This window comes from Artibeus jamaicensis, unplaced genomic scaffold, assembly GCF_021234435.1.
Source record: "Artibeus jamaicensis isolate MK-2021 breed Jamaican fruit bat unplaced genomic scaffold, CSHL_Jam_final scaffold_833, whole genome shotgun sequence".
NCBI classification, from domain to species: domain Eukaryota; kingdom Metazoa; phylum Chordata; class Mammalia; order Chiroptera; family Phyllostomidae; genus Artibeus; species Artibeus jamaicensis.
In genome coordinates, this window is record NW_026522056.1 from 8,495,334 (window position 1) to 8,518,435 (window position 23,102).

At 38.6% G+C, this 23,102-nt stretch overlaps 1 protein-coding gene, 1 long non-coding RNA gene and 1 other non-coding gene across 4 annotated transcripts in view; 1 reads left to right on the forward strand and 2 right to left on the reverse strand.

The window, feature by feature from the left end:
* LOC119065023 (uncharacterized) overlaps window positions 1–3,357 on the forward strand; it is a 16,311-nt gene extending 12,954 nt beyond the window's left edge. For both annotated transcript variants that reach the window (XR_008390599.1, XR_008390600.1), the window contains exon 4: window positions 3,270–3,357. This is a non-coding gene — a long non-coding RNA (uncharacterized LOC119065023). The remainder of the gene's footprint in view (window positions 1–3,269) is intronic.
* BAG4 (BAG cochaperone 4) lies at window positions 639–23,051 on the reverse strand. Its single transcript, XM_037166990.2, has 5 exons — window positions 22,749–23,051; window positions 12,439–12,546; window positions 5,922–6,176; window positions 4,450–4,704; window positions 639–3,725 (listed from the first exon to the last, which is right to left on the reverse strand). The coding sequence occupies exons 1-5, from the start codon at window positions 23,016–23,018 to the stop codon at window positions 3,240–3,242; spliced, it is 1,374 nt and encodes a 457-aa protein (XP_037022885.2). The 5' UTR covers window positions 23,019–23,051; the 3' UTR covers window positions 639–3,239.
* LOC119065065 (small nucleolar RNA SNORA2/SNORA34 family) lies at window positions 5,680–5,816 on the reverse strand. The gene has a single exon (XR_005085537.2). It is a non-coding gene; the product is annotated as a small nucleolar RNA SNORA2/SNORA34 family (small nucleolar RNA).
* Window positions 23,052–23,102: the final 51 nt, after the last annotated feature.

Genomic DNA, 23,102 nt, shown 5'->3' on the forward strand with positions numbered 1-23,102 from the left:
TACAGGAGGCAACTGACTGATGTTTCTCTCCCCCTTCCTCTCTCACTAAAATCATTTTAAAAAATGGGACTGGGAGCAGGAGAATACTCTTTTTCATAGATTTTACTCTTTAAAATCATAACTTCCACAGATTTGATTCTTTAAATGCATAACTTTTTTAAAAGAGGAAAAAAAGTTCCAGTCATCAACTATCCATCTCAAAAAACCTTTTACAAAAATGCCAATTTAATCTATAAACTTAAAAAAAAATGTGCACACCTTTAACAGTATTATATCAATCAACTAAAGACTTTTGTAAAATCTTTGTATTTGTGAAACCCTATTTTAAAAAGCATTTCAAAGAATTCCACACCAAAAATGTAGACAATCATAACCCATCCCCCAGATATTTCATTAGGGCTTATTTGCCTAAATATTCATTTTGGTGTTTATATTCGAAAGAATAGTGGATTAAAAAAAAAAACATAGTTGTGTTTTACATGCCAGGTATGGGTACCTTTATTCAAGATTCTGACAAAAATTATCCCCAAAGTAATATAAATTCAGACACTTAAAGTCCATGTGAAATTTTGAGAAAATTTTGAATGCAGTCTAGAGTCAAAAACTGAAGTCAAAAACTGAACCAAATCCATAAATCATAAATCATATGTTCGGTATATTTTCTGAAACAGGTTGCTAATTTAGTTTTCCTTTCTTTGATATTGATATTTGGAATCAGTTCAATATAGTTTACATCTTTAAGTTCTAAGTTTGTATTTATCCCCACTATCTTATTATAATTAAAAACATAAATCCAGAAGCAATAACCCTTCTTTACAGAAGAATTCCAATTAATAAATGTCGAATGAGAGAAACAGAACATCACCATTAGAACACCACAGTAGTAACTGACACAACACAAGCAAGATTTGCCAATGGATTATGAAAACGAGTGGGCAAAGGTTTAAGCAGAAACGGGACATTCATTTGCATAGTCTCCAAGTATCTCCAGATAATATTTAGTCATCACAAAGGAAACAGTAGTTTTCAGTAGAGAATCCTAGCAGACACTACTAGGTAGTGATTAAGGTTAACAACACCAGAAATACATCACACAACATCAGGCGTCATAACATACTGTCACAGATTGGAGGACAATACAGACGTGACAACTAAATGCAAGGTGGGATCCTGGATTGGATCCTGTCACAGTAAGTAAAAAAAGACATTAGTGAAAAGACTAAGAAAATCTCTACTTTTTAAATTCTCTACTTTAGTTAATAGTATTGTTTCAAGGCTAATTTCTTACTTTGACAAATGTCCACAGTTATGAAAGATGTTAAAAGAAGGGCCAGTTGAGTAAAGAGCATACAGAAACTATTTTTACAACTCTTCAAAAGGCCTAAAATTATATGAAAAAACTTTTAAGTAACTTTAAAAAACATACACACATATGTATATATGTGCATATCATGACAATGAAAATCGGTATCTTGGGCACTCGAATAGTAGTTTTCTCTCCTGAATTAGTCATTGTCTCACTGTTTTATGTTAACTTTGCTATTTAAGGTCCTCCCCCTTCTAAATTTTGTTTCAAGTGGTCTTCTAATTTTCATAGAAAAGCCTTTTAACATTCCTGTTAGGCCAAAAATAAATATCCTAGAATAAAATTATCACATTATCTCATAAAATCACTCATCCCAACCATAAGACCCAGCCATTATGTTTACTCCATTTCTTCTCATAACCAATTATGTTTGTATTGGTCTTGTATTTTTTTTAATAAGGAGAGGAGATGGCTGATAAGATTTATTATCACTAATAGGCCTAGCAGTCTAGAAAAGAAATATTATCATTTGCACATCTTATTAAGAAACAGCTGTTTTTCTAGTAACAGACACTGTATACTAGATGCCACTTTAGATGTAAAAATTAAATTATTTACCTAAGTCTCTTCGATAAGATAGCAGAGATAGCACAGAGGTACCCAAGCAAGCCCAGCTAAGACCCTTTCAATATCCCTTCCTTAAATCTGGCTCTAAAATGATTGTTACTAATGGTAATAAATATCTTTTAATAAAACAGGCAATATTTCCCATGCAATTTATTCTAGGGAAATAAAGATAAACATCAAATCCACCTTTAAACGAAAAAATAATTTCCTACTCTAGCTATGGCTGATTCATTCCCTGAGCATGAATTCTATTTTACTCTCCTTGTTTTTTTAGTATAAACTAAGCTGAAATCTGTTTGTAGGGCTCTTGATGGTGAAACCAGTATTTCAGATAAAGAACAGCATTTCCAAATCGTTGTATTTATTACTTTTACAGTTAATTATTTCTACCCACTGTGGCATTTAATTTCTCATCTGTTACCTGTGCTCCATATGCTCCATATGAAAGCAGCACTAGTGAAAAGATAACTAAAGGAAGGGAGGGGAATTTTAAAGTAAATCTTTATACAAATACGCTAAAAGAGCAAAACAGAAAAATGGCCACAAGCATTTGCATTCCTATGCCCACGTTATTTTCAAATTGCCTTCTGCTATTAACATAGAAGTGGTGAAACTCTAACCTAATGATCTATACAAAAAAGGAGACAGTTTACCTCAGGAACTCACTATGCATTGCAATATATTCAAGTGGTGAAAAGATATAAATTCATTCAGAAATGCCATACTATCTGGCTAGCAATATAGTCTCTTGAATAATTACATTAAACATATTACTACAAAATGTACCAAGAAGTAGAGAATAATACTATATTTGTAAACTGCAAATAACAAAACAGAGGTCCAACAAAGCTAAAGTCCAAGCTGTAATTACACGACGTGTATGTTGAAAGCAGTCAAAATGTACAAAAATGTTGACAAATAATCCACATGTGTTAAAAAACAGAGCCTGTTTGTCTCAGATTATATCCAGTCTCATCTGGCAGATTTCTGATAAGCCTGTTACATAAAGTGTATTTATGATAAGAAGCAACTTGTAGATATCCATACATTTCTTAAGGAGTAAGTCTACTTGGCAATATTGGTAACTCCACGGTTTCCTATTACATTCATTGGTCTAAAAACTGAAAACAACTCATAACAAAAATGTTTTCCCAAATCCTTTACCAGTTTTTCAAGTTTCAAATCAAAGGAATGCTGGAATGCATTGCTTCTTGTCATCAACAGGCATTTCAAAAAAAGGGTAATTAACCAAAATCAAGAGTTTTGGTCAAGTTAGTAACAGGCTTCCCCTTTGTTCTAAATCCTTTCATAATCCTTTTTTTTCCAATTTTTCCAGTATGGCCTGGATTTTACAAACAGCCTCTTTCCTGGCCTGTCGGACAGAGTCCTGACCCCCAGTTTCAACTGAATCCAGTTCCAAAAGTTCCTTGGTTAGCATCTCTTCCAGAAGCCAGTATGCTTTGTCTGTCTTTTTTCCTACGAACTCTTCCACTTCTTGCTCAAGATACTGGACCTTCTCCAGCACGTGTATGATTTTTTTAATACTTGGGGGAGTATCTTCATCTGAAGGTAAACACTCTTCAGGAAGATTGTTACTTTGCTCTTGATTGCTGGGATGTTCGCTGGTGGCATTACCATACAGCTGAGGCTCAGCACTATATTGGACTTGGGAATCCAAAAGATCTGAATTATCAGTGTTCACTGTTCCTGGGGACTCGTACTGGTGGACATTGCAAGTAAAGTTGTGCTGGTTCATGCCTTGATCTGATTGGCTATAGGGATATGAGGAATCCTTGGGGTGGGAAAGCAAAAAGGAAAAAAAAAACTGTTTCAATGGTAATCCATCAACATCAGATTTGTTAACCCACATCTTTCACCTTCATACATGAAAAGATTCCCCACCAATAAAACTGGACCCCCTTCATTAATTATTTGAGAAAAACACGGCCTTAAAAAGAAAAAAGGAGTGCCCTGTCAAGTAAAAGGCAGAGATTTCCTGAGCATAATAGCTGGAATCTACCATCCGTCCAAAAGGCAGGGCATCACCATGAATACCTCATAATCTACCCTTACTACCTCACAATCCACTAAATAAATAGAAATTAGATAGTTTCCCCCATAAAATCTTAAGACAGATCTTAAAAAGGAACCTAGTCACAAGCAAATCATGTTCAAGTCTTTGGTTTAACCACAATTTCATACTGGTTTTGTCTTCGGTCTACAGACTGAGGTAATAAAATGCAACCTTTGATTCTGTTTAACATTCAGATAGTATTACAACAAACAGTAAATGAGCATTTGGTGCTGGGAGTAGTCTTTTAGGAAGAGGATATGAACCTAAAACTGCTCTAAAAATAGTCTTTTTTTTAAAGGAAACTGGGCTAGGTAAAGCTATAGGTAGTAATAACCAACTTTTTGCAGTTAGTCCCCACTTAACACAGACCATGGTATAAAAGTTTTATGTTGTGCTTTCTTAACTACCCAAACATCAAAAGAACAACATTTAGGTCTCCTACCTTTGGCTGCTGGGGTGGTGGTGAAGGGGGTGGCTGAGGAGAGCCAGTGCTAGGCCACGCTGAAGTACTTTCGCTCATATAGAGATTCCCAGGTGGTGCTGAGGACGCAGCTGAAGGCCAGGGGTAACGGGTTCCCATTCCATAAGCACCATGAGAAGCCCATGAGTCCTCTTGTGGTCGTATAGATGGTCCTGGTTGTGGAACACTACGATTACCATCCCCATAAGGATAGTGGGGCAGGGTCATTCCAGGGTTCTATATTGAGAGAAGGACATTTGCTGGTCATTGCTTTAAAAAAAAACAAACACTAAAAAGAAGTAACGAAAATATTCCAGTATTAACAGATTCTGTGATGCTTTATCTCTCCTTAGCAGAATATATCTTGGCCACCCCTAGGCTAAATTTTAACATCTTAGATCAGCTAGTAATTTCTCTAAGCCTTGAAAAACTTGGCTCCAAAAATACCAGAGGCAGATTTGCTGACAAACTCAGAAGGAATAGGGTCTAAAATTCAATGGCTGAAGCACAACATAAGCCTGCCCCATACCTACGATAAATAAGTAGACTCATATAAGGAAGCAGAAACAAAGGCATATTTGTGGACAAAAAAGGGGCCACATACTAATTAAATCTGACAAGCTAAGGGGAAGCTTGCATGTGGACCTTATAAACTCAGACACCTAAAGTAAGTACACGGGATGGTCTGAAATTAAAACTTCCTAACTAAAAGTGAGTTATGGTAGGTAGTCATGTCCTAGGCCAGTAACTAAGCCTGTCTATTGTCTTTTTTGCATCTATAACAACATAACCTTTGGAATGTCGGAGTTAATTCCCTTTTTCACACCCATCAGGGCACAACCTCCCACCAGAGGACAAGACCATGGAACCCTCGTCGTTATCTTGTTCTCCTGCATACCACCTCTATCTGCTGTAAATTTTGTTAACTATCCTATACCCACCACTGTCAAAGAAGTATCTTTCCATCCGCTTTAAATTTATCAAATCTCAGAGACATCAGAACTTTGCTTTCTCCTGTCCCCTAATGTACCACCAATGGATTTAATTTAACTTCCTTGTCTCCTCCTTTGGTTGTAATGTATAATTTAAGGTGTAAAACTGCCATTCCCTGAAGCATTTTCTTAATCTGTTGAGGTTGTGCTTCTTGACAACTGTCAGTTTAACTCAAATAAACTAAAAAATTCTGTACAAGTTTGGATTTTTTTCCTCCCCAGATGTTTCTTTCTAATGAATTGATCATTACATTTCCTAAGCTCTGAAATGGCCAACAGACCATAGAAAGACATTGCTTTAGGCTCCTGCTTGAAACCAGCAGCTTCAGTAAACTGCTGGCCTTGATTCATAGCCAATGGACGTTTCTTATGTCAACATATTAGAACCCTTGAACAGAGAAATGGACATGGCATCGTTCATAAGACATTAAAAAAATATACACCCAACAGAACAATGCTCACCTGTGAAGCAGGATATCCTGGAACCTGCCCCCTAAGAGGAGGTGCTTCAGCCTGGCAGTCCTGCTGGGGATACATCCAACGAGAGACTGGGGTTGGGCTGTTCCCAGGTGAACGGTAAGTGCTTGGAACCTCTGTGGAGTAATTGGTCTGAGAATATCCAGGTGTGTAATAAGCCCCAGAGTATGAGGCAGTATTTGCCCCTGGGCCAGTTGTGTATGGTGGGCCATATGCTCCATTAGTGTAAGAATTCAAACTCTATAAAAACCATAGTTGAGAGAGAAAAAAAAGACACGTGAAAGAGTTGAAATCTGACTTAATGCCCAACTTCAAAAACATTAGGAAGAGATCAGAAAGTAATGAAAATATGAACTACTAAGCAATCTTGGAAGCATTCTTTCTTTCATATAATCACATGCCACATATTAAACTCAGATTATCACTGTAGAGTCTGTGCCATAATAATGGGAAAGTATATTGTGATGAGATGCCTTAGAGCAGTGCTTCTGCTCCAAACACTTCCGTAAGTCTACCTAACAATTAGACCTAACAGTAGAGTACTTGAACTCACAAACTGATGAGAGGATTCTGGGAAATGTGGAAGAATGGCTACAGAAAGCAGAAAATAATCATGATACGATAGAAAGAAAAAAAAGGCTACAGAGGCAGACCTAGCTCTCCCAGAGGCTCTGTATATATAAGTTCATAAACTTATCTTGAAGGGTTATTGTTCAAATTAAATGAGATGACATATACCAAATGCTTAACATAGTATCTGGCATATAGTATGGTCAATAAATATCATTGTTGTTGGTATCAGTATGGCAAGGTCAGGAAATGAACCCAGAACTCATGTTCTTTGTACTATTCCACTGTGCTTCCCGATAATAACAGCATACAAGAGACAAATAACTCATTTATTCCTAATTGTGTTTTAAATCACCTATCCAGACTATTACTGACACCCAAAATCCTGAGTTTAATAATCCAAACAAGATTAAGTCTAAACTCTAAATTTAATGATTACTTAAAACATAGAATCAAGTTTCCCAGTACTCATCATTCTCAGTAAGACTACATAATCTTTTCCAATTTAAATAAAAGATAAGACTCCTGTGATGTTATCTAGACTTATCATGGTGATCATTTAACAATGTATACAACTATCAAATCATTATGTTGTATATATCAAACTTTAGTTATACTTCAATAATAAAAGAAGTCTGATTTTTTAAAAGATTTTTTTACTTACTTTTAGAGAGAGGGGAAAGGAGGAGAAAAGGGAGAGAAAAGATCGAAGTGCTAGAAAAGTATCAATCAGTTGCCCCTCACACGCCCCTAGCCGGAATCTGGCCACAACCCGGGAATCTGGCCTGACCAGGAACAGGGCCAGCAACCCTTTGGTTTGTGGGGTGACACCCAACCCACTGAGCCACACCAATCAGGGCAAGAATTCTGATATCTTACGCTGCTGTTAATAACTGCAGAAAATGAAATTCAAATTTGATTCCTAATCAAATTTGATGCCTAATTTATGGCACATAAAATAGTGCCATAAATTAATGTGGGATAGCCATCACAATACTGTGGAAAACATCTTAAATTCTTAATCATACTCTTATGGCAAGAGGGTAAAACACAAGCTATTATCACCACATGGCCTTCCTTGGAGTGGCTGAAATGAAGATCCCAGCAATCATTTCATTCCCTGCACAGGACAATGAACCACCCTCTGTTAAAGCCAACATGGAGGCCGTTAAGGTCTTCTGCCCATGGGCTGCTGTGCCTAAACAAAGAACCCCTTAATACAACATACACAGTTGGAGACTAGATGAAACATCACGTGACTTTCTGCAGTGCTATTTAACTTCTAAAACTCTTTCCTAAGAAAATTATTCAACTGGAGAAAAAATTATAGGCATAAATTTGTTCATCACAACATTATTTATAATCAAAATCGCAAACAACTTAAATATCCTATAACAATGGAATGATTAAGTAGACGATGGCCCTACTGAGAGAATTTTGTTCTGCTTTAAAAATTCACTGTTAGCCCTGGCTGGTGTAGCTCAGTGGATTGAGCGTTGGCCTGAGAACTAAGGTATTACAGTCTGATTCCCAGTCAAGGCACATGCCTGGGTTGCAGGCCAGTTCCCAGCAGGGGACACACAAGAGGCAACCATACATTGATGTTTCTCTTCCTCTCTCCTTCCCTTCCCCTCTAAAGATAAATGAACAAAATTTTTTTTAAAATTCACTGTTAGAACTGACCAGATTATTTCATTTTATCAAAAAATTACTTTGGAGGAGGGAGGTGGGGAACACGGGGTGGGGGTGGGGGGCTGGGATGGGAGAAATAGACAAAAAAACTATACTTGAAAAATAACTAAATAAAAAAAATTTTTTTTTTCAAGAAAGGATTTCTTTTTTTTAAGATTTTATTTATTTATCTTTAGAGGGGAAGGGAAGGAGAGAGGAGAGAAACATCAATGTATGGTTGCCTTTCATGCATCCCCCGCTGGGAATTGGCCTGCAGGGAACTGGTCTGCAACCCAGGCATGTGCCCTGACTGGGAATTGAACCGCGATTGTCTGGTTCGCAGGCCTGTGCTCAATCCACTGAGCTACACCAGCCAGGGCTAAAATTTTTTTTAAAATTTACTTTGGAGCCCTGGCTGGTATAGCTCAGTGGATAGACCATGGGCCTGCGAACCAAAAGATCTCAGTTCGATTCCCAGTCAGGGCACATGCCTGGGTTTCAGGCCAGTTCCCAGTAGGGGATGGATGCACAAGAAGCAACCGTACATTGATATTTCTCTCCCTCTCTCCTTCCCTTCCTTTCCCTTCTAAAGATAAATAAATAAAATAAAATAAAATAAATTACTTTGGGGTTTTTTCTTCAAGTTTTAATAATGGCATTGTGGTTTTTTTAAACTTCCTTATAGTTTAAAGATATATATGCATTTACAAGTGAAATACTATGATGTCTAGAATTTTCTTCAAAATACTCCAGGGATATAGATGATACAAGATGGCCATATACTGATACTTGTTGAAGCTGAGAGATGGGTACACAGGAGATTAACATTGAAAGTAGATATAAGTCACATAAGAAAGTGTATGAACAGTAAGTTTAAAGCTATGTACAGATAATGGGGAAAAGCCTGAAAACAAGTCTACCAAAATATAGATATATATTCCCTGGTCAGGTGACACAGTTGGTTGGAACATCATCCTGTACACCAAGAAAAGTTGTGGGTTCAGGGCACACACCTAGGTTGTAGGTTCAATTGTTGGGAACTGCCCTGCCTGGTTTCAGAAGCTGTAACCCCTCCATGGCTAAGGCTGAGTAAAAAGGTCTTAGGGACATAAGCCGCTTAGGAGACAAAAACTTATCCCCTCTCTCATATCCCCTGCTTGGCCCAGTGGATGACTGATTAGCCAATGACAGGTAAGATTCCTTAAGGGAGGAACTACCTAATAGGTAGGGCCACCAAGGGGCCATCAGGGAAGGATTTAGGGGATTATGGAGGAGTGACAAAAGACCCTCACCCCTCAGCTTTGTCATAGCCTGAGTCCTCATTCTATCTGTAAAAAGTCTCCTAATTTCTTGGCTGCCCTACCTGATTCTGACCAAACAATGCTGAAGAGGGTGCAGCCCTGTGCTGGAATGGGTGGTTCCCAGTGGCGGGAGGGGCGGGGAACAATCAGGCCTAAGAGACAATGCACAGAATCCTGTGAAACCTGCTTTAATATGAATGTCCTCAATTTAAATGTTAAGGGTCCAAGCATAAAATGAGTCTATTACCCAAAGTTTTATGGCCCTTTGATATCATTCTATTTATCTGACCCTGACTCAGAATAGAACCTTAGAGTTCTTTGAGAATTATCTATTCCTTGATCATTACTGCCTGGCAATGACTGATGAGCTTTACATATCTGCCCTGTATTCCTATGCAAACTAAACCCAATAAAACCCCAGGGAAAGAGGTGCTGGAGGCCCTTCTCCTCTGAGAAATTGGCCATCCTTTTCTCCCCAAGCAGATCATGCCTTGGTAGATTTATTCTCATCCATAGTGGCCAGGAGGACGGAGTTCCCCCAATTCAATCCCTGGTGGGATTGAGTACAGGAGGTAACTAATAGATGTTTCTCTCCCATCAATGTTTCTCTTTCTTTCCCTTCCTCTCTAAAAGCAGTAATAAAAAATGTCCTCAAGGGAAGATTTTTAGAAAGTGGATATATTAGTGTAAGGGAAATAATTTTTCTCCCACACTTTTAAGTTTTTCTGGCTGGACTAATAATTGATCTAACATAAGACTGAGCAACAAAAGAAAATGTCCGATTTTTTTACATATGTACATTCAAGGGTTCCATAAGACTATGGAATCCAAGGTCACACTGGGCAGTTGAGGCTTATATGCCATTCTGCACTAAGAAGAGGGAGAAATGAGTCTAGTGTTTCAAAGGGAAAGTAGGTAATTCATATGTAGATGAGAAAGAGCAAACATCTGGTAAATTCTTGCCACCAAAGTGGACAAAGACTGCAAACAGATCCTTGAACGTAAAGCCAAATCTCACCAAATTTTAAAAAAAGGGCAAATACAAGGAAGAAATAAATGAAAAGATGAAGGAATAAAGTAATCTTATGCACAACTTTCATTAAAAACTTAAAATGAAAAAAACCCATAAAAATAAAACAATAAATAAAATAAAATAAATATTTGATAAGAAGTCAAGTTTTCTGCCCTGACAAGTGTGGTTTAGTTGGCTGGGCATCATCCTGAAAAGCTAAAGGTCACCGGTTGGGTTCCTAGTCAGGATACATGCCTGGGTGTGGGCTGAATCCCAGGTCTGGGTGTGTGCGGGAGGCAGGTAATTGATGTTTCTTTCTCACATCAGTGTGTCTGTCCCTCTCTTTCTCCCTCCCCTCCTCTCTACCTAAAAATAAATAAATAAATAAAATCTTTTTTTTAAAAAAAAAAAGTCAAATTTTCTTACACCAATAGCAAAAGACATCAAACTAAAAAGCATACGCAGACCAAAGAAAACCATTCACAAAATGAAAGCACAACCTACTGAATCAGATAAAATGTTTACAAATTCTATTTCTGATAAGGGGTTAATTTCCAAAATATTTAAAGAACTCATACAACTCAACAGCAAAAAAAATAAATAAATAAAAATAAAAAAATCAGGTTTTAAAATGGCAAATCTGAATAGACATTTTTCAAAGAAGACATACAGATGACCAGCAGGTGGATGAAAGGGTCATAACATTGCTAATCACCAGTGAAATGTAAATCAAAACCACAGTGAAAGGGAATCAGGCCCCCAGGGTGGAAGGCCAGGCTCTGCAGTGCTGGCAGGGGGCAGCGCTCTACGGCCTGCCTTGGACCCTTTAAATCCTCCCTCCCTAGACTGCCTTCTGGTCAAGTAAGCCTGACAGCAGTTGCTTGGGTTGGGGCACAGGTTGCACAGGTTCCATCCTGCCCAGTGTGGGGAGGGAAGCTATAAGCACATCTTACCCTGTACAAAATGAATTAAATGCCAAGGTGTCAATTAAAAAAAAAAACAAAAACACAACCCCCCCCAAAAAAACACTCTACACCTGTTAAAATGACTATTATCAAAAAAGACAAGAAATAACAAGTGTTGGTACAGATGTATAGAAAAGGGAACCCTTTTGCACTGATGGTGAGAATATAAACTGGTTCAACAACTACAGAAAACAGTATGGAGGTTCCTCAAAACATTAAAAATAGAACTACCATATGACCCCTGCAATTCCACACGTAAGCATATATCCAAAGGATACACAAAAAATTAATTCAGAAAGGTATCTGCACTCCTATGTTCACTGAAGCATTATTTACCAAGAATGGAAACAACCCAAATGTCCATAAATGGATCAGCAGATAAAGACGACGGGGTAGATATATATAATGGAATATCATTCAGTCATAAAAATAGAAGGAAAACTTCCGAATTGGAACAACGTGGATGGACCTTAACAGTATTATGTTAAGTGAAATAAGCCGGACAGATAAAGACAAATACATGTGGACAAATACCGTATCTAAACAAAAAACAAACAACCCAACTCAAATATACAGGGAACAGATTACAAGGTATCGTCGGTTTGATTCCCAGTCAGGGCACATACCTGGGCTATGGGCCAGGTCCCCAGTAGGAGGCACACAAGAGGCAACCACACAATGATATTTCTTTCCCTATCTTTCTCCCTCCTCTCCCTTCTGTCTACAAATAAGTAAATAAATCTTTTTTTTTAATTACAGAATAGCCACAGGATAAAGTACAGTATAGGAAATGGAGTAGCCAAAGAACTTATATGCATGACCCATGAACGTGAACAATGGTGGAAAAATGCCTGAGGGAATAGGGGTGCTGGGTGGAGGGGGGCAACAGGGAAAAATCAGGACAACAGTAATAGCACACTCAATAAACTGTAATTTATAAAAAAGAGAAAAAATTCAGAAAGTCTGTCAATTATGGACCATACCTGGCCTTGCATTTCAGGCCTTACTGGGTATGTACTTGGGTAAGGAGTCCTCGGTCGAGGAGGAGAATTCCAGTAGGTAGAATTGTAGCTCGGATATGGTGGCTGCTCCTAAAAAAAAAAAAGAAAGAAAAAGAAAATGAATTCACTTACTACTAACATTCTTTTTTTAAAAAAAACACTCACCCAAGGATATGTTTATTGATTTTAGAGAGAGAATCATCGACGTGAGAAACACAGTTGCCCCCAAACGTGCCTTGGCTTGGGATTAGGACGACACTCCAATCAACTGAGCCACCTGGCCAGGCCATACTAATATTCTTGCATCACTCTGAAAATTTGATAGAGACAGGTATAAGTTTCAAAAAAAGGGGCAATGGAACCTCACTGTAACATCATTTGTTATTAAACTGGCGCAGATATATGATAAATCACATGCCCTAGAACTGGGGTGTCAAACTCATTTTCACTGGGGCCACATCAGCCTTGCAGTTGCCTTCAAAGGGTCGAATGTAATTTCCGGCCTGTATAAATGTAACTACTCCTTAAAAGTTAAGCGAGAGCTCAGCACTGCTACCAGGCAGAAAACAAGGTGCCAGGCTAAATAAAACAAGGTGTAGGGCCGGATTTGGCTGGCAGGTCTTGTGTTTGCCACCTGTGCCCTAGAACAAAGCAATTCTGACTGTCTAGTAAAAGCCTGTTCTTATGCATTATGCCAATGCCACCAGACCAAACAATATATAAAGGAATTTTACTATCATGTCAAGATGATTCACAAAACCAGAGACATTAGATTCCTTTATCTCTTCCCAATCACTAACCCCATCATCAACTAAATTTAATTCACACAACACAATTACAGTTCTTTGCTGTTAAGAAAAATAGTATTTACTGCCCTGGCTGGCGTGACTCAGTGGATTGCGCACAGGCCTGCGAACCAGAGTATAGCGGTTCGATTCCCAGTCAGGGCATATGCCTGGGTTGCAGGCCAGTTCCCGGCAGGGGACACACGAGAGGCAACCATACATTGATATTTCTCTCCCAACTCTTTCTCCTTCCCTTCCCCTCTCTCTCAAAAAAAAAAAAAAATTTTTTTTAAAGATTAAAAAAAATAGTATTTACTTATCTCAACTACTTTGGAGCTTGAAAATATTACTACTGATCTTTACTTCAAATGTTCTAACTTTTACTTCAAATTACATAAAACTTCAATGTACTCAGCTTCTTTGCCTAGTCACTAGACTTTTCATGTTCCTCGCCTCTGCTATGGTTAGGCTTTCTGCTGGTAGCCTACAACTAACTCCATATCAGGAATTGATATAGAATAATTAGGTAATTTTCTCCAAGGAGAAAACATAGCTATGCCATTAATTTCTACAGCTTTTTACTCCAACTCAAAAAATTAATGCAATTATTTGCAACAAGCCAATAAACTATGATAAGAGACTAGATCAACTCAAAACTTTTCAGAGTATGGTTTAATATATACATTTGTTATCCTACAAGCTGAATTACTATGCTTTGAACTTTGTAGTTTAAGTACAGTTTTAAGCTTAAACTGAATCTTTGAATTTTTCCCCAAAACTTTGGTTTCACAAAGAAATCAACTGGCAGTTGTAATCACTGATTTTCACCATCTTAGCTTAACCTCACTACTTATTGGTTTTACAAAACTGTTTCCAAAGCATGTAATTATTCCATGTGACAGTATACAAACTGGACAAATTACACCTCCCTTACATAATGGATCCATAGAAAGTAGGAACCAGCAAGATTTTTTTTAAAAAATGTTATGGGCAAACTTCCAATCCTAACTACCAAATCTCTCAAGCAGGCAAATCCCCGATTCACGCACTCCCTTCCTCCTCCTATTTAAGGGGTGAGCATTTGAATAAGAAACTGATCTCTCTTCACCAAGAATTTGAAGCTTGAGCAAAGAGATAAAAAAAACAAGAGATGGATGAAGCTCACTCAACCCAGCGGTGGTAAACGAATACCTTATGCCCCAGGACTACCCTGGTTTCTGTTCTTTCCCACTGCTTCTCCAAGGTACCCCTCATTTCCCTACCTCTCCACCCTTCCGTCCCTCACTCTACCCATGTTCTCACTTCCTTCCTTACTCAGTCTCCCACAACTTAATCCCTTGCCACTCTTTCCCTCAGATACACTCACCCTACAAATACCTAACTCCATTTAAACGCAATCATCCACTGACCTCCTATCTGTTCTTCATCTAAATGAAGGGGAAGAAAATCCCAACAAGCTGCCTGGTTTCACTGTAAAGTCATGACCACAAATCTCAGGTAGACACTCAGCACTCACAGCTACGTACTACTACATTCACTACACTCTCCAAAACAGCTATTCTCTTCTCCCACCCTTCCTCTTTCAATTTACAACCTTTAAGGGGGGTGGGGGACCGCAGCAGAAACTCCTACCAATGTGCTACATCTGTCTCTCTTCCCAGAAGCATGAAGGAAGCGTCTTCCCAGAAACAATGGCCCTACTCAAGGCCAATTCTTCCACACAGCTGGAAGAAGAGACAGAAGACTTTCACCTCTTACTTCCTAGCCCCTTCCTCTTGCAGTTATCTCTACTCTCATGAATCATGTATTTCTCCTGGTAGCACAGATCATCTCCATTAGGACACACACCTGCCCTCGAGACCGTCCTAAACAAACACTGTAACATATTTTTAAACTACCATAACTAACAGTGTGGCAAATGATTGGGTGTATAAATAAACAAGATCAACAATAACTTGATAATTGCTGAAGATGAGTAATAGGTATCTGAAATTTTTATATTAGTCTCTTTATGTCTGTTTGAAAGTATCTATAATAAAAAGTTAAAAAGCAAAACTGTAGGGCAGGGATTGAAAGTAGACTTCCCTTAAATATACACTGTTTTATACATTTGACTTTATAACAATTGTAAATATTTTACATAATTTTAAAAGACAATGAAATGATTTTAAAATCCCTAAAAGAAAGCAAAATGAAACAAAAATATTAAAAGAAACTATTTCAAGTGAGTGTAAAACACCATAATTTGATTGACATCCCTAACAGGGATATACATACTTAATGATTATGTTGTGTGGTTGGAAATCAGTATTTTCATAGTGGGAGATAAGAGATATAAGAATGAAATTTTACACTTTTAATCTGTAATTTGAACTGGAAATATCAGTAGGATTTCAAACTCTGTTTTTTAAAAAAGACTAACAAGTTGATAAACACACACACACACACACACACACACACACACACACACACAAATAATCCAATTTCCAAATAATCCAAGTAACTCTTAAAATAGTTTTCTGAATGGATATACTTAGTGGTATATATACTAAAGGCAAAAAGCACACAAAGAAATATTAAACTTTACAGAGAACATTATTAGTAATAATATTAGCATTTTAATTTTTAAACTGTCTTGTGTGTATTATAGAACAGAAGAAATACATAGAGCAGTTATTGGAAACTAGTATTTTCACATGGAAAAGGAAAGAATATATAGAGAAGGATGAGGAAGTGTAAGTACAAGTATAAACTAGCATGCTTTAAAAATGTCATTTAAACTTCTATGCAAAAGGTGGGTACATGTGACAGTGTGCCGGTGCCAAACAAAGGATTTAAGAGTCAACACAGCCCTGACTGGTGAGGCTCAGTGGGTTGAGCACTGTTCTGCAAGGCAAAAGGTCGCAGGTTTAATCCCTGGTCAGGGCACATGCATAGGTTGCAGATTCGGTCTCAGGGTGTGTTGGAGACACAACCTGTCAATGTTTCTCTTTCACATTGATGTTTCTCTTTCACACTGATGTTTCTCTCCTCTTTCTCCCTCCCTTTCCCTCTCTAAAATAAATAAATAAAATCTTTTAAAAAAGAATATACTGTCCCCTTTATCTATGCACCCTCATATCTCCCCACTGCCCCAGCCCTACACCACTACTTACTTTCTCTCTAGATTCACCTATTCTATATATTTCATACAAATAGAATCATAGAACGTGTGATATCTTGTGACTGGCTTCTTTCACTTAACAATGTTTTTGAGGTTCAATTATGCTGTATCATGTATCAGTACTTCATTCTTTTTTTGTGGCCAAATAATATTCCACTGCATACAAATGCCACATTTTGCTTATCCATTCATCAGTTGTTGGACATTTGGACTGTTGCCACTTTTTGGATAATACTACTATAAACATTCATTAATAATTTTTATGTGGACATATGCTTTCAGTTCTCTTGGATATATACCTATACATGGAACCGCAGAGTCATATGGTAACTGTTTAACAACTTGAGGAACCGTAAAACTGTTTTTCCAACGCAGCTTCACCACTCAACATTCCCATCAGCAACGTATAAGGGTTCCAATTTCTCCACATCCTTACCAATGGTTGTTTTTTCTGTGCTTTTGTTTGTATAACCATCCTATTGAGTGTGAACTGGTATCTCCTTATGGTTTATAGGGTTATGGATCTGCAAATCCCTAGTTGGGATTTGCATATAGTTGGGTTTTCTTCCCCCCACCCCCCTACCCCAGGCTTAATTCACTTTATTTTTCTTGTAGAAATTATGTGGTAGCCACAGCTGTAGCCTGGATCCTCCACACAGAAGCTCTGACGTGGGTCTTTACAAGATGGTCGGTGAGTTCCTGGTAGGGAGAATTGGTGAACAGTCTCTTTCCTGAGATCAGGGGCGAGATACCTATAGCTCTTAGAGATGGCATCGAAAGTGGCTTTGGCAAAGTTGTCCAAGGTGGCAGCACAGCCCCTGGCCAAGGTGCAGCAGTTGTCAATACCAGCCATCAGCAACAGTTTCTTGGGCCACAAAGGCTGCAACAATGCCAGTGCCACTGGGGGTAGGGATGAGACACACCCGCACAGAGCCACAGCACCCAGTCACCTTGCAAGGGACAGTGTGGTGCTTGCCTATCTTGTTACCCAGTAGCCTCACCACACAGGGACAATTAAGAGCTTGGCCAGGATGATGTCCCCATGGATGGCAGTGGCTACTTCCTATGAGTACTTAGCACCCAGACCAGCATGTCCATTGTAGTACCCAATGGTGACAAATGCCTCAAACCAGGTCCTCTAGCCAGCGCATGTCTGCTTTTGCACAGGTGTAATCTTCAAAACTTCATCCTTGCAGGATGCTCCCAAGAAAAAGTCAATGATCTCAGATTCCTTGATGGGCAGGGAGGAGACAGAGATTTCCTCCAGGGACTTGATCTTCATGTCCTTGACCAGGCGTTCCAGCTTGGTGATAGGTATCCACACCTTATGGTTAAATTGACAAAGTAACTTACTAACATGCTTCCAAAATATAACCCCTACAAAGAAACCTAATAGGAGAGGAATCTGAGTAGCGCTGCTCCTGCTCACATTCCATTTATAAATTTGTTTATATTTTTCACTAAAATTAGGCAAAAATTATTAGAAAAGTACATTATAAATTATTTTTATAGCTATTCCAAAATCACTTAAAAGCACGTTATGCTCCTGTATTATCATCACAACTTTTTTTACTTTCAGTTTCATTCAGATGTCTTCCAAGCTTCTCTACAATGGTCCCCTATGTCTTAGAACTGATTCAAACATTTATCAGCTCACCCCATCCCACTTCCAATCTACTAGATTATTACCTCTGCTTCCAAACACACTCAACCCCCTAATCCTAAAAATTCTTCCTTCAATCCTGCTTCCCACTTACTAACAAACATCTGGAAATAGTCTACCTTCTCTCCAAACCCCCCATGTACGATTACTTTAATACTATTTTTTAAACTCCCACCATGAAAATCAGCAATATCTTTTTATTGCCAAATCCAAACATTTCTGTTCAATTCTTGTAACTCTTACTGGCAAAATAGGTGTGTCCCTGCTTGGTCTGGGCTGCCTGACTCCCCTAAAGTTCCTGCCCCTTTTGAGTGCTCTCTCTCACTGCCTGCTTTTGGATCCTCTTTTGCTGTCACCTATTCTAGACTCTCAGAGATCATCCCTGGCAACGTTACCCAGTTTGGTAATTTGGTTATGTTTGTATTTGATGACCCGCTCAAATCACCCTCTCCAGCCCTCATCTCCCTCCTAAGTTTCATATCCAGTGTTCTGTTCCTGCAGACAACAAAAGCTGGATGCCACAAGAACTCTAAAATTTGACATCAAAAAACCAAAACAAGAACAGAAAATCACAAACTTCTCTAATCAATTCCATACATTGCACCCAGAGCTTGGCAAATGTCTAACCACCATGACTAACTGGCTTCCAGCAGAAGTGAAATAAAGGCAATACATAAACCCCTGCCAAGTCTTTCTATTTCATATTTTTTAAGCTCCTCTATTAAGCAATCACTAGCTCTTTTGGTACAAAGCTAAACCATATCTTTCCATAAAAACCTGTTCCTCTTCATTTTTATTCCTATGAAAGCTTTATTCCTATGAAATACTAAAACCTCAGAATCACCTTCTTTTTCTGTTGTATCCCTAGCTTCCAAATGACATATGCCTTTGATAATATTTTTAAGAGCTATGTGATTTATTTTGAAATGCATCCAAAGAATAAGATAGATGTGATAAAGCAAATATAAAGGATGATAATTAGGGGGGGGAAGAAAAAAAATGTACTTGAAAAGTAACTAAATAAAATTAAAAAAAAAAGGATGATAATTATACAGAATCTAGGTGGTAGATATATTCACTGTATAATTCTTTCAACTTTTCTGTATGTTTGAAAATTGTTACAATAAAACATTGGAAAGAAAACCTGATCACATTTAGACATTGTTCAAACACATGCCCTTTGACCCCTCTCTTATGAACTACTTTAGGAGCCTAACTGAGCTCTCTGCTCCCCCATTCCTTGGCATTGTAATCCTCCTCCAAGATAGCTCCCCAATGATCCCTGCCTCCTGGTATTCACATCCTTGTGAACTTGCCTCCCACCTTATACCATGGTTGGTCTCTATGACCAATACAATGGTATACCACTCCTGAGAATAGATTATAACCTCATCTGTGCCTTGCCGCTCCCATCTCAGCATGCATTCTCTACATGACTTATTCTGGGAGAACATGTAAACCATCTAGGGATCTTTGTAAAATGCACATTCTGATTGAGTGGCTCTGCAGCAGGGCCTGAGATACAACATTTCCAATCAGCTCCTAGTTAATGCAGATGCTGCTAGTTCAGGGAGCAAACTACAGGGCTGCAAGTAAGCTGCTGACAAGGTAAGAAAAAAAAGAAAGAAAACTCGGAGAAGTAGATTTCTATTTTTCTCCTGCCATATTTAAACGTGTTATGATAAGAGTCAAGTCTTTGTAGTGGTTTGGTGCAGCACCGTCTCACTATATTCCATTCCACAGAACAGTGCTTCTTAAACACAAATGTGCATACAAAGCACCCGGGTATCCTATTAAACTGCAGCAGGAAGTCTAGACCAGGAGATTCTGCACTTCCAGCAACCTCTAAGCAACACTGAAGCCCCTGGAAGGACCACACTTTTTGAGTAGTAAGGTATTAAAAAAGGCTCCTATACTTTTTTGTTCGTTTGCCATATTTAATTATAGATAAATGTAAGTCTTATTATACATCAAATCCACGGTAAAGTTAAAAGATGAATAACAATCTTAGAAAAAAACATTTGCAACATCCATGACAACATATACTCATATATCTTTTGTGTTCATTTTCTATTGCTGCAAAAATTACAATCCTATACTTTTCAATTTTCAGAAACATCAACCAGATACATAAACCCTTGAAATGGTTCACAAATGCACATTACACATTCCAGCTTCACCTCCAGCTACACCATCACCCACCCTATGTGCATGCCTATGCCCCAACCATACCTTACAACTGTACACAGTCCTAAAATCTTAACTTCTCTAACCTTACTCTGAAAAACACTCTTTAAAAATGTATTCAACTGACAAATATATATTATGAACCTAACACACTTTTGGCAATACAGCAAGCCCATATAGAAGTCGTTAGTTTAATGGTTCTTTCCTCTCTTCCTTCAATTGATCTTCAGTTTGATTTGCCTCTTCATGGGCCAAGCATTTCATCACTCTACTATTGGATTAAAGTCTCACAGGCTATTTAGTCGAGATTTAGACAGAGAAAATATAGACCCTTCTTCACAATTAAACTCTCACTACTACATGTTTTTTCTCACACAATTTTTTAAAGCTATAATGAAGACACCATAAAACCTACCATTTGGAAGTGCACATACAATTCAATTGTTTTCAGTATATTCAAAACTGTGCAATCATCATCACCATCTAATTCCAGAATATTTTCATTACCCCCAAAACAAACCACATAAACTTTATCTGTCACCCCAATGTCCCCAGTCCCCCCAGCCCCTGGCAATCACTAATCTTTCTGTCTCTATAGATTTGCCTATACTGGACATTTCACATAAATGAAATCATATAATATGTGGTCTGTCTGACCGGTTTTGTTCATGTAGCGTGGTTTTCAAGGTTCATCCACATTGCAGAATGTATTGGATTGGCCAAAAAGTCCATTTAAATAAAAGACACATTTTTCATTTTCACCCATAACTTTATTGATTTGGTTATTTGGAGTATGTCAGCCATCTCCTGCATGTTATAACGTTGATTGTTCTCAATTAACCTCGATTTGATTGCTATGAACTTCAACTGGTCTAGCTGACTGCAGTATCATTGTCCAGCGAGAAATCTCCAGCACAAAACTTCGCAAACCACTTTTGACACATTCTGTCGGTTGCAGCACCTTCTCTACATACTGCACAAATCTTTTTGTGTGTTCCAGTTGTATTTTTACACTTCCTTGAAATAATAAAGCATAATATGCCAGAAATGTTGTTTTCTTCCATCTTTAATATTAAAATGGCTACACAAAACATCACCAATTTTTGATACTTTTTAAAACAATGCAAGCTAATATGACAACTGTCGCAGTACAATCTAACAAAATTGTTTCACATGAACTTAATGACAACTAAGCACTACGAGAGCCATCTTATGGAAAAAATCAAACCTCTTGGCCAATGTATTTTGATACAATCAATATGTATCAGTTCTTTCCTTTCTATGGCTAAATAATTCCATTGTATGATTATATCACATATTATCTATTTGTCAGTTCATGGACATCTGGAATATTTCCACTTTCTTGGCTATCTGAACAATGCTGCTATTAATATGTGTGTACAAGTTTTTACGTGGTCATATGTTTTCATTGTTCTTGGGTATATATCAAGGAGCAGACTTTCTGAGTAATACGCTAACTCTATGATTAATGTTTTGAGTAACTGCCAAACAATTGTCCAAAGTACTGAACCATTTTGCATCCCCACCAGTAATGTATGGGAATTTCGCTATTAAATTTTCAAACAATGAGGATGTTATAATTCCTGAAGGAGAGATGTGCCCCACACCATATTATAATAACTACATGAAGAATACTGCATTAAAAGAAGTACTGTAAGTGATCGCATTGTAAAGTATAAAAATATTGAATTACTGCATTATACACCTGAAATGAATGTAACTAATACTGTATACCAACTAAACTTAAATAAAATAAAATAAAATAAGTACTGTAGACGTCTGGCAGGAATATAAAAAATACAATGTTACAAGTCCGAGTATACTAAGCAAATGAGTTAAGCTTTCAGAGCCAATGGTCCTTTAATCATAAAATAGGGATGCTGTGTATAACATTTGTTGCAGTCGCCGTGAAAATGTAAACAACCAATACAAAAGTGCCTTCCAACACTGATAATTCGTGATTCGACCCTAAGCAAAGCATGAGGGGCAAAGGGCTAAAAGCCCAGATCCCTCCCCCACTTCCTTCACGTTCCTCCCCCGCGCGGGAAGGGTTACTGAGTGAAGGCGGGGGCTGCTGCCACCTCCCTTCTCCGGGAGGCCGGTCTGACAAGCCACGCAGGATAAATTGTAAGAGCTTAAAAAGCAGAGCCGGGTCACTTCGGCCCAACATCATTCCCAGACGAGGAATGCTGCACCCTCTCTTTAGCTTAGCAAGTCAGGGCAGCATCTTTTTTTCCTTTTTAAATGGTAACAGACGTTTATTATTGTCGAAGCAGAAAACGAGAGGCAAAGAAACACAAGTATATATGCCCCCACCCACGATCATAGTCTTTTATAACTACAATCTCCTCCAAAGGTAAACAAATATGAAATCAGATCCATTGCAAGCTCTGGAGGTATAGCGATCTCAATGGCCCTCACCCCCAAAGAATCCTCTACCAGATCCCCCCGGGACAGAAGGCGCAAAGTTTACCTGGTGGCTTCCTGCAGCTCGACCCGGCTCCGTCCAGGTTCCTCCAGAAGGGTAGTAGCCATCACCTCCTCCACCTTCTCCGGGCCAGGTGGTCTCAGCCGGGCCGCCCCCGCGCATCCGCCAGGAAATGGGAGGCGGGGGAGGTTCAGGGCGAGGAGGGTATAAGGGTGCAGGTGGGTGCACGGGCACATCTCCACCCCCAGGGCCGTAGTAGCGGCCATATGACGGACCGTCACTGGGGCCGTAGCCTGAGCGCCTTAAGGCCGACATCCGCTCCGCTGCTCCGATGCGCTTCCCGCCCCCCGCCACGGAAAGCTCAATGCGCAGGCGCCAGCCAGCGAGAGGGTTGGACAA

Coding starts and splice junctions, on each gene's coding strand:
- BAG4 (XM_037166990.2), bottom strand. CDS start 23,018: ATGTCGGCCTTAAGGCGCTCAGGCTACGGCCCCAGTGACGGTCCGTCA. Junction 12,547..22,748: donor GAGCTGCAGGAAGCCACCAG/GTAAACTTTGCG, acceptor TTTTTTTTTTAG/GAGCAGCCACCATATCCGAG. Junction 6,177..12,438: donor GGCCTGAAATGCAAGGCCAG/GTATGGTCCATA, acceptor TGGTTTTTATAG/AGTTTGAATTCTTACACTAA.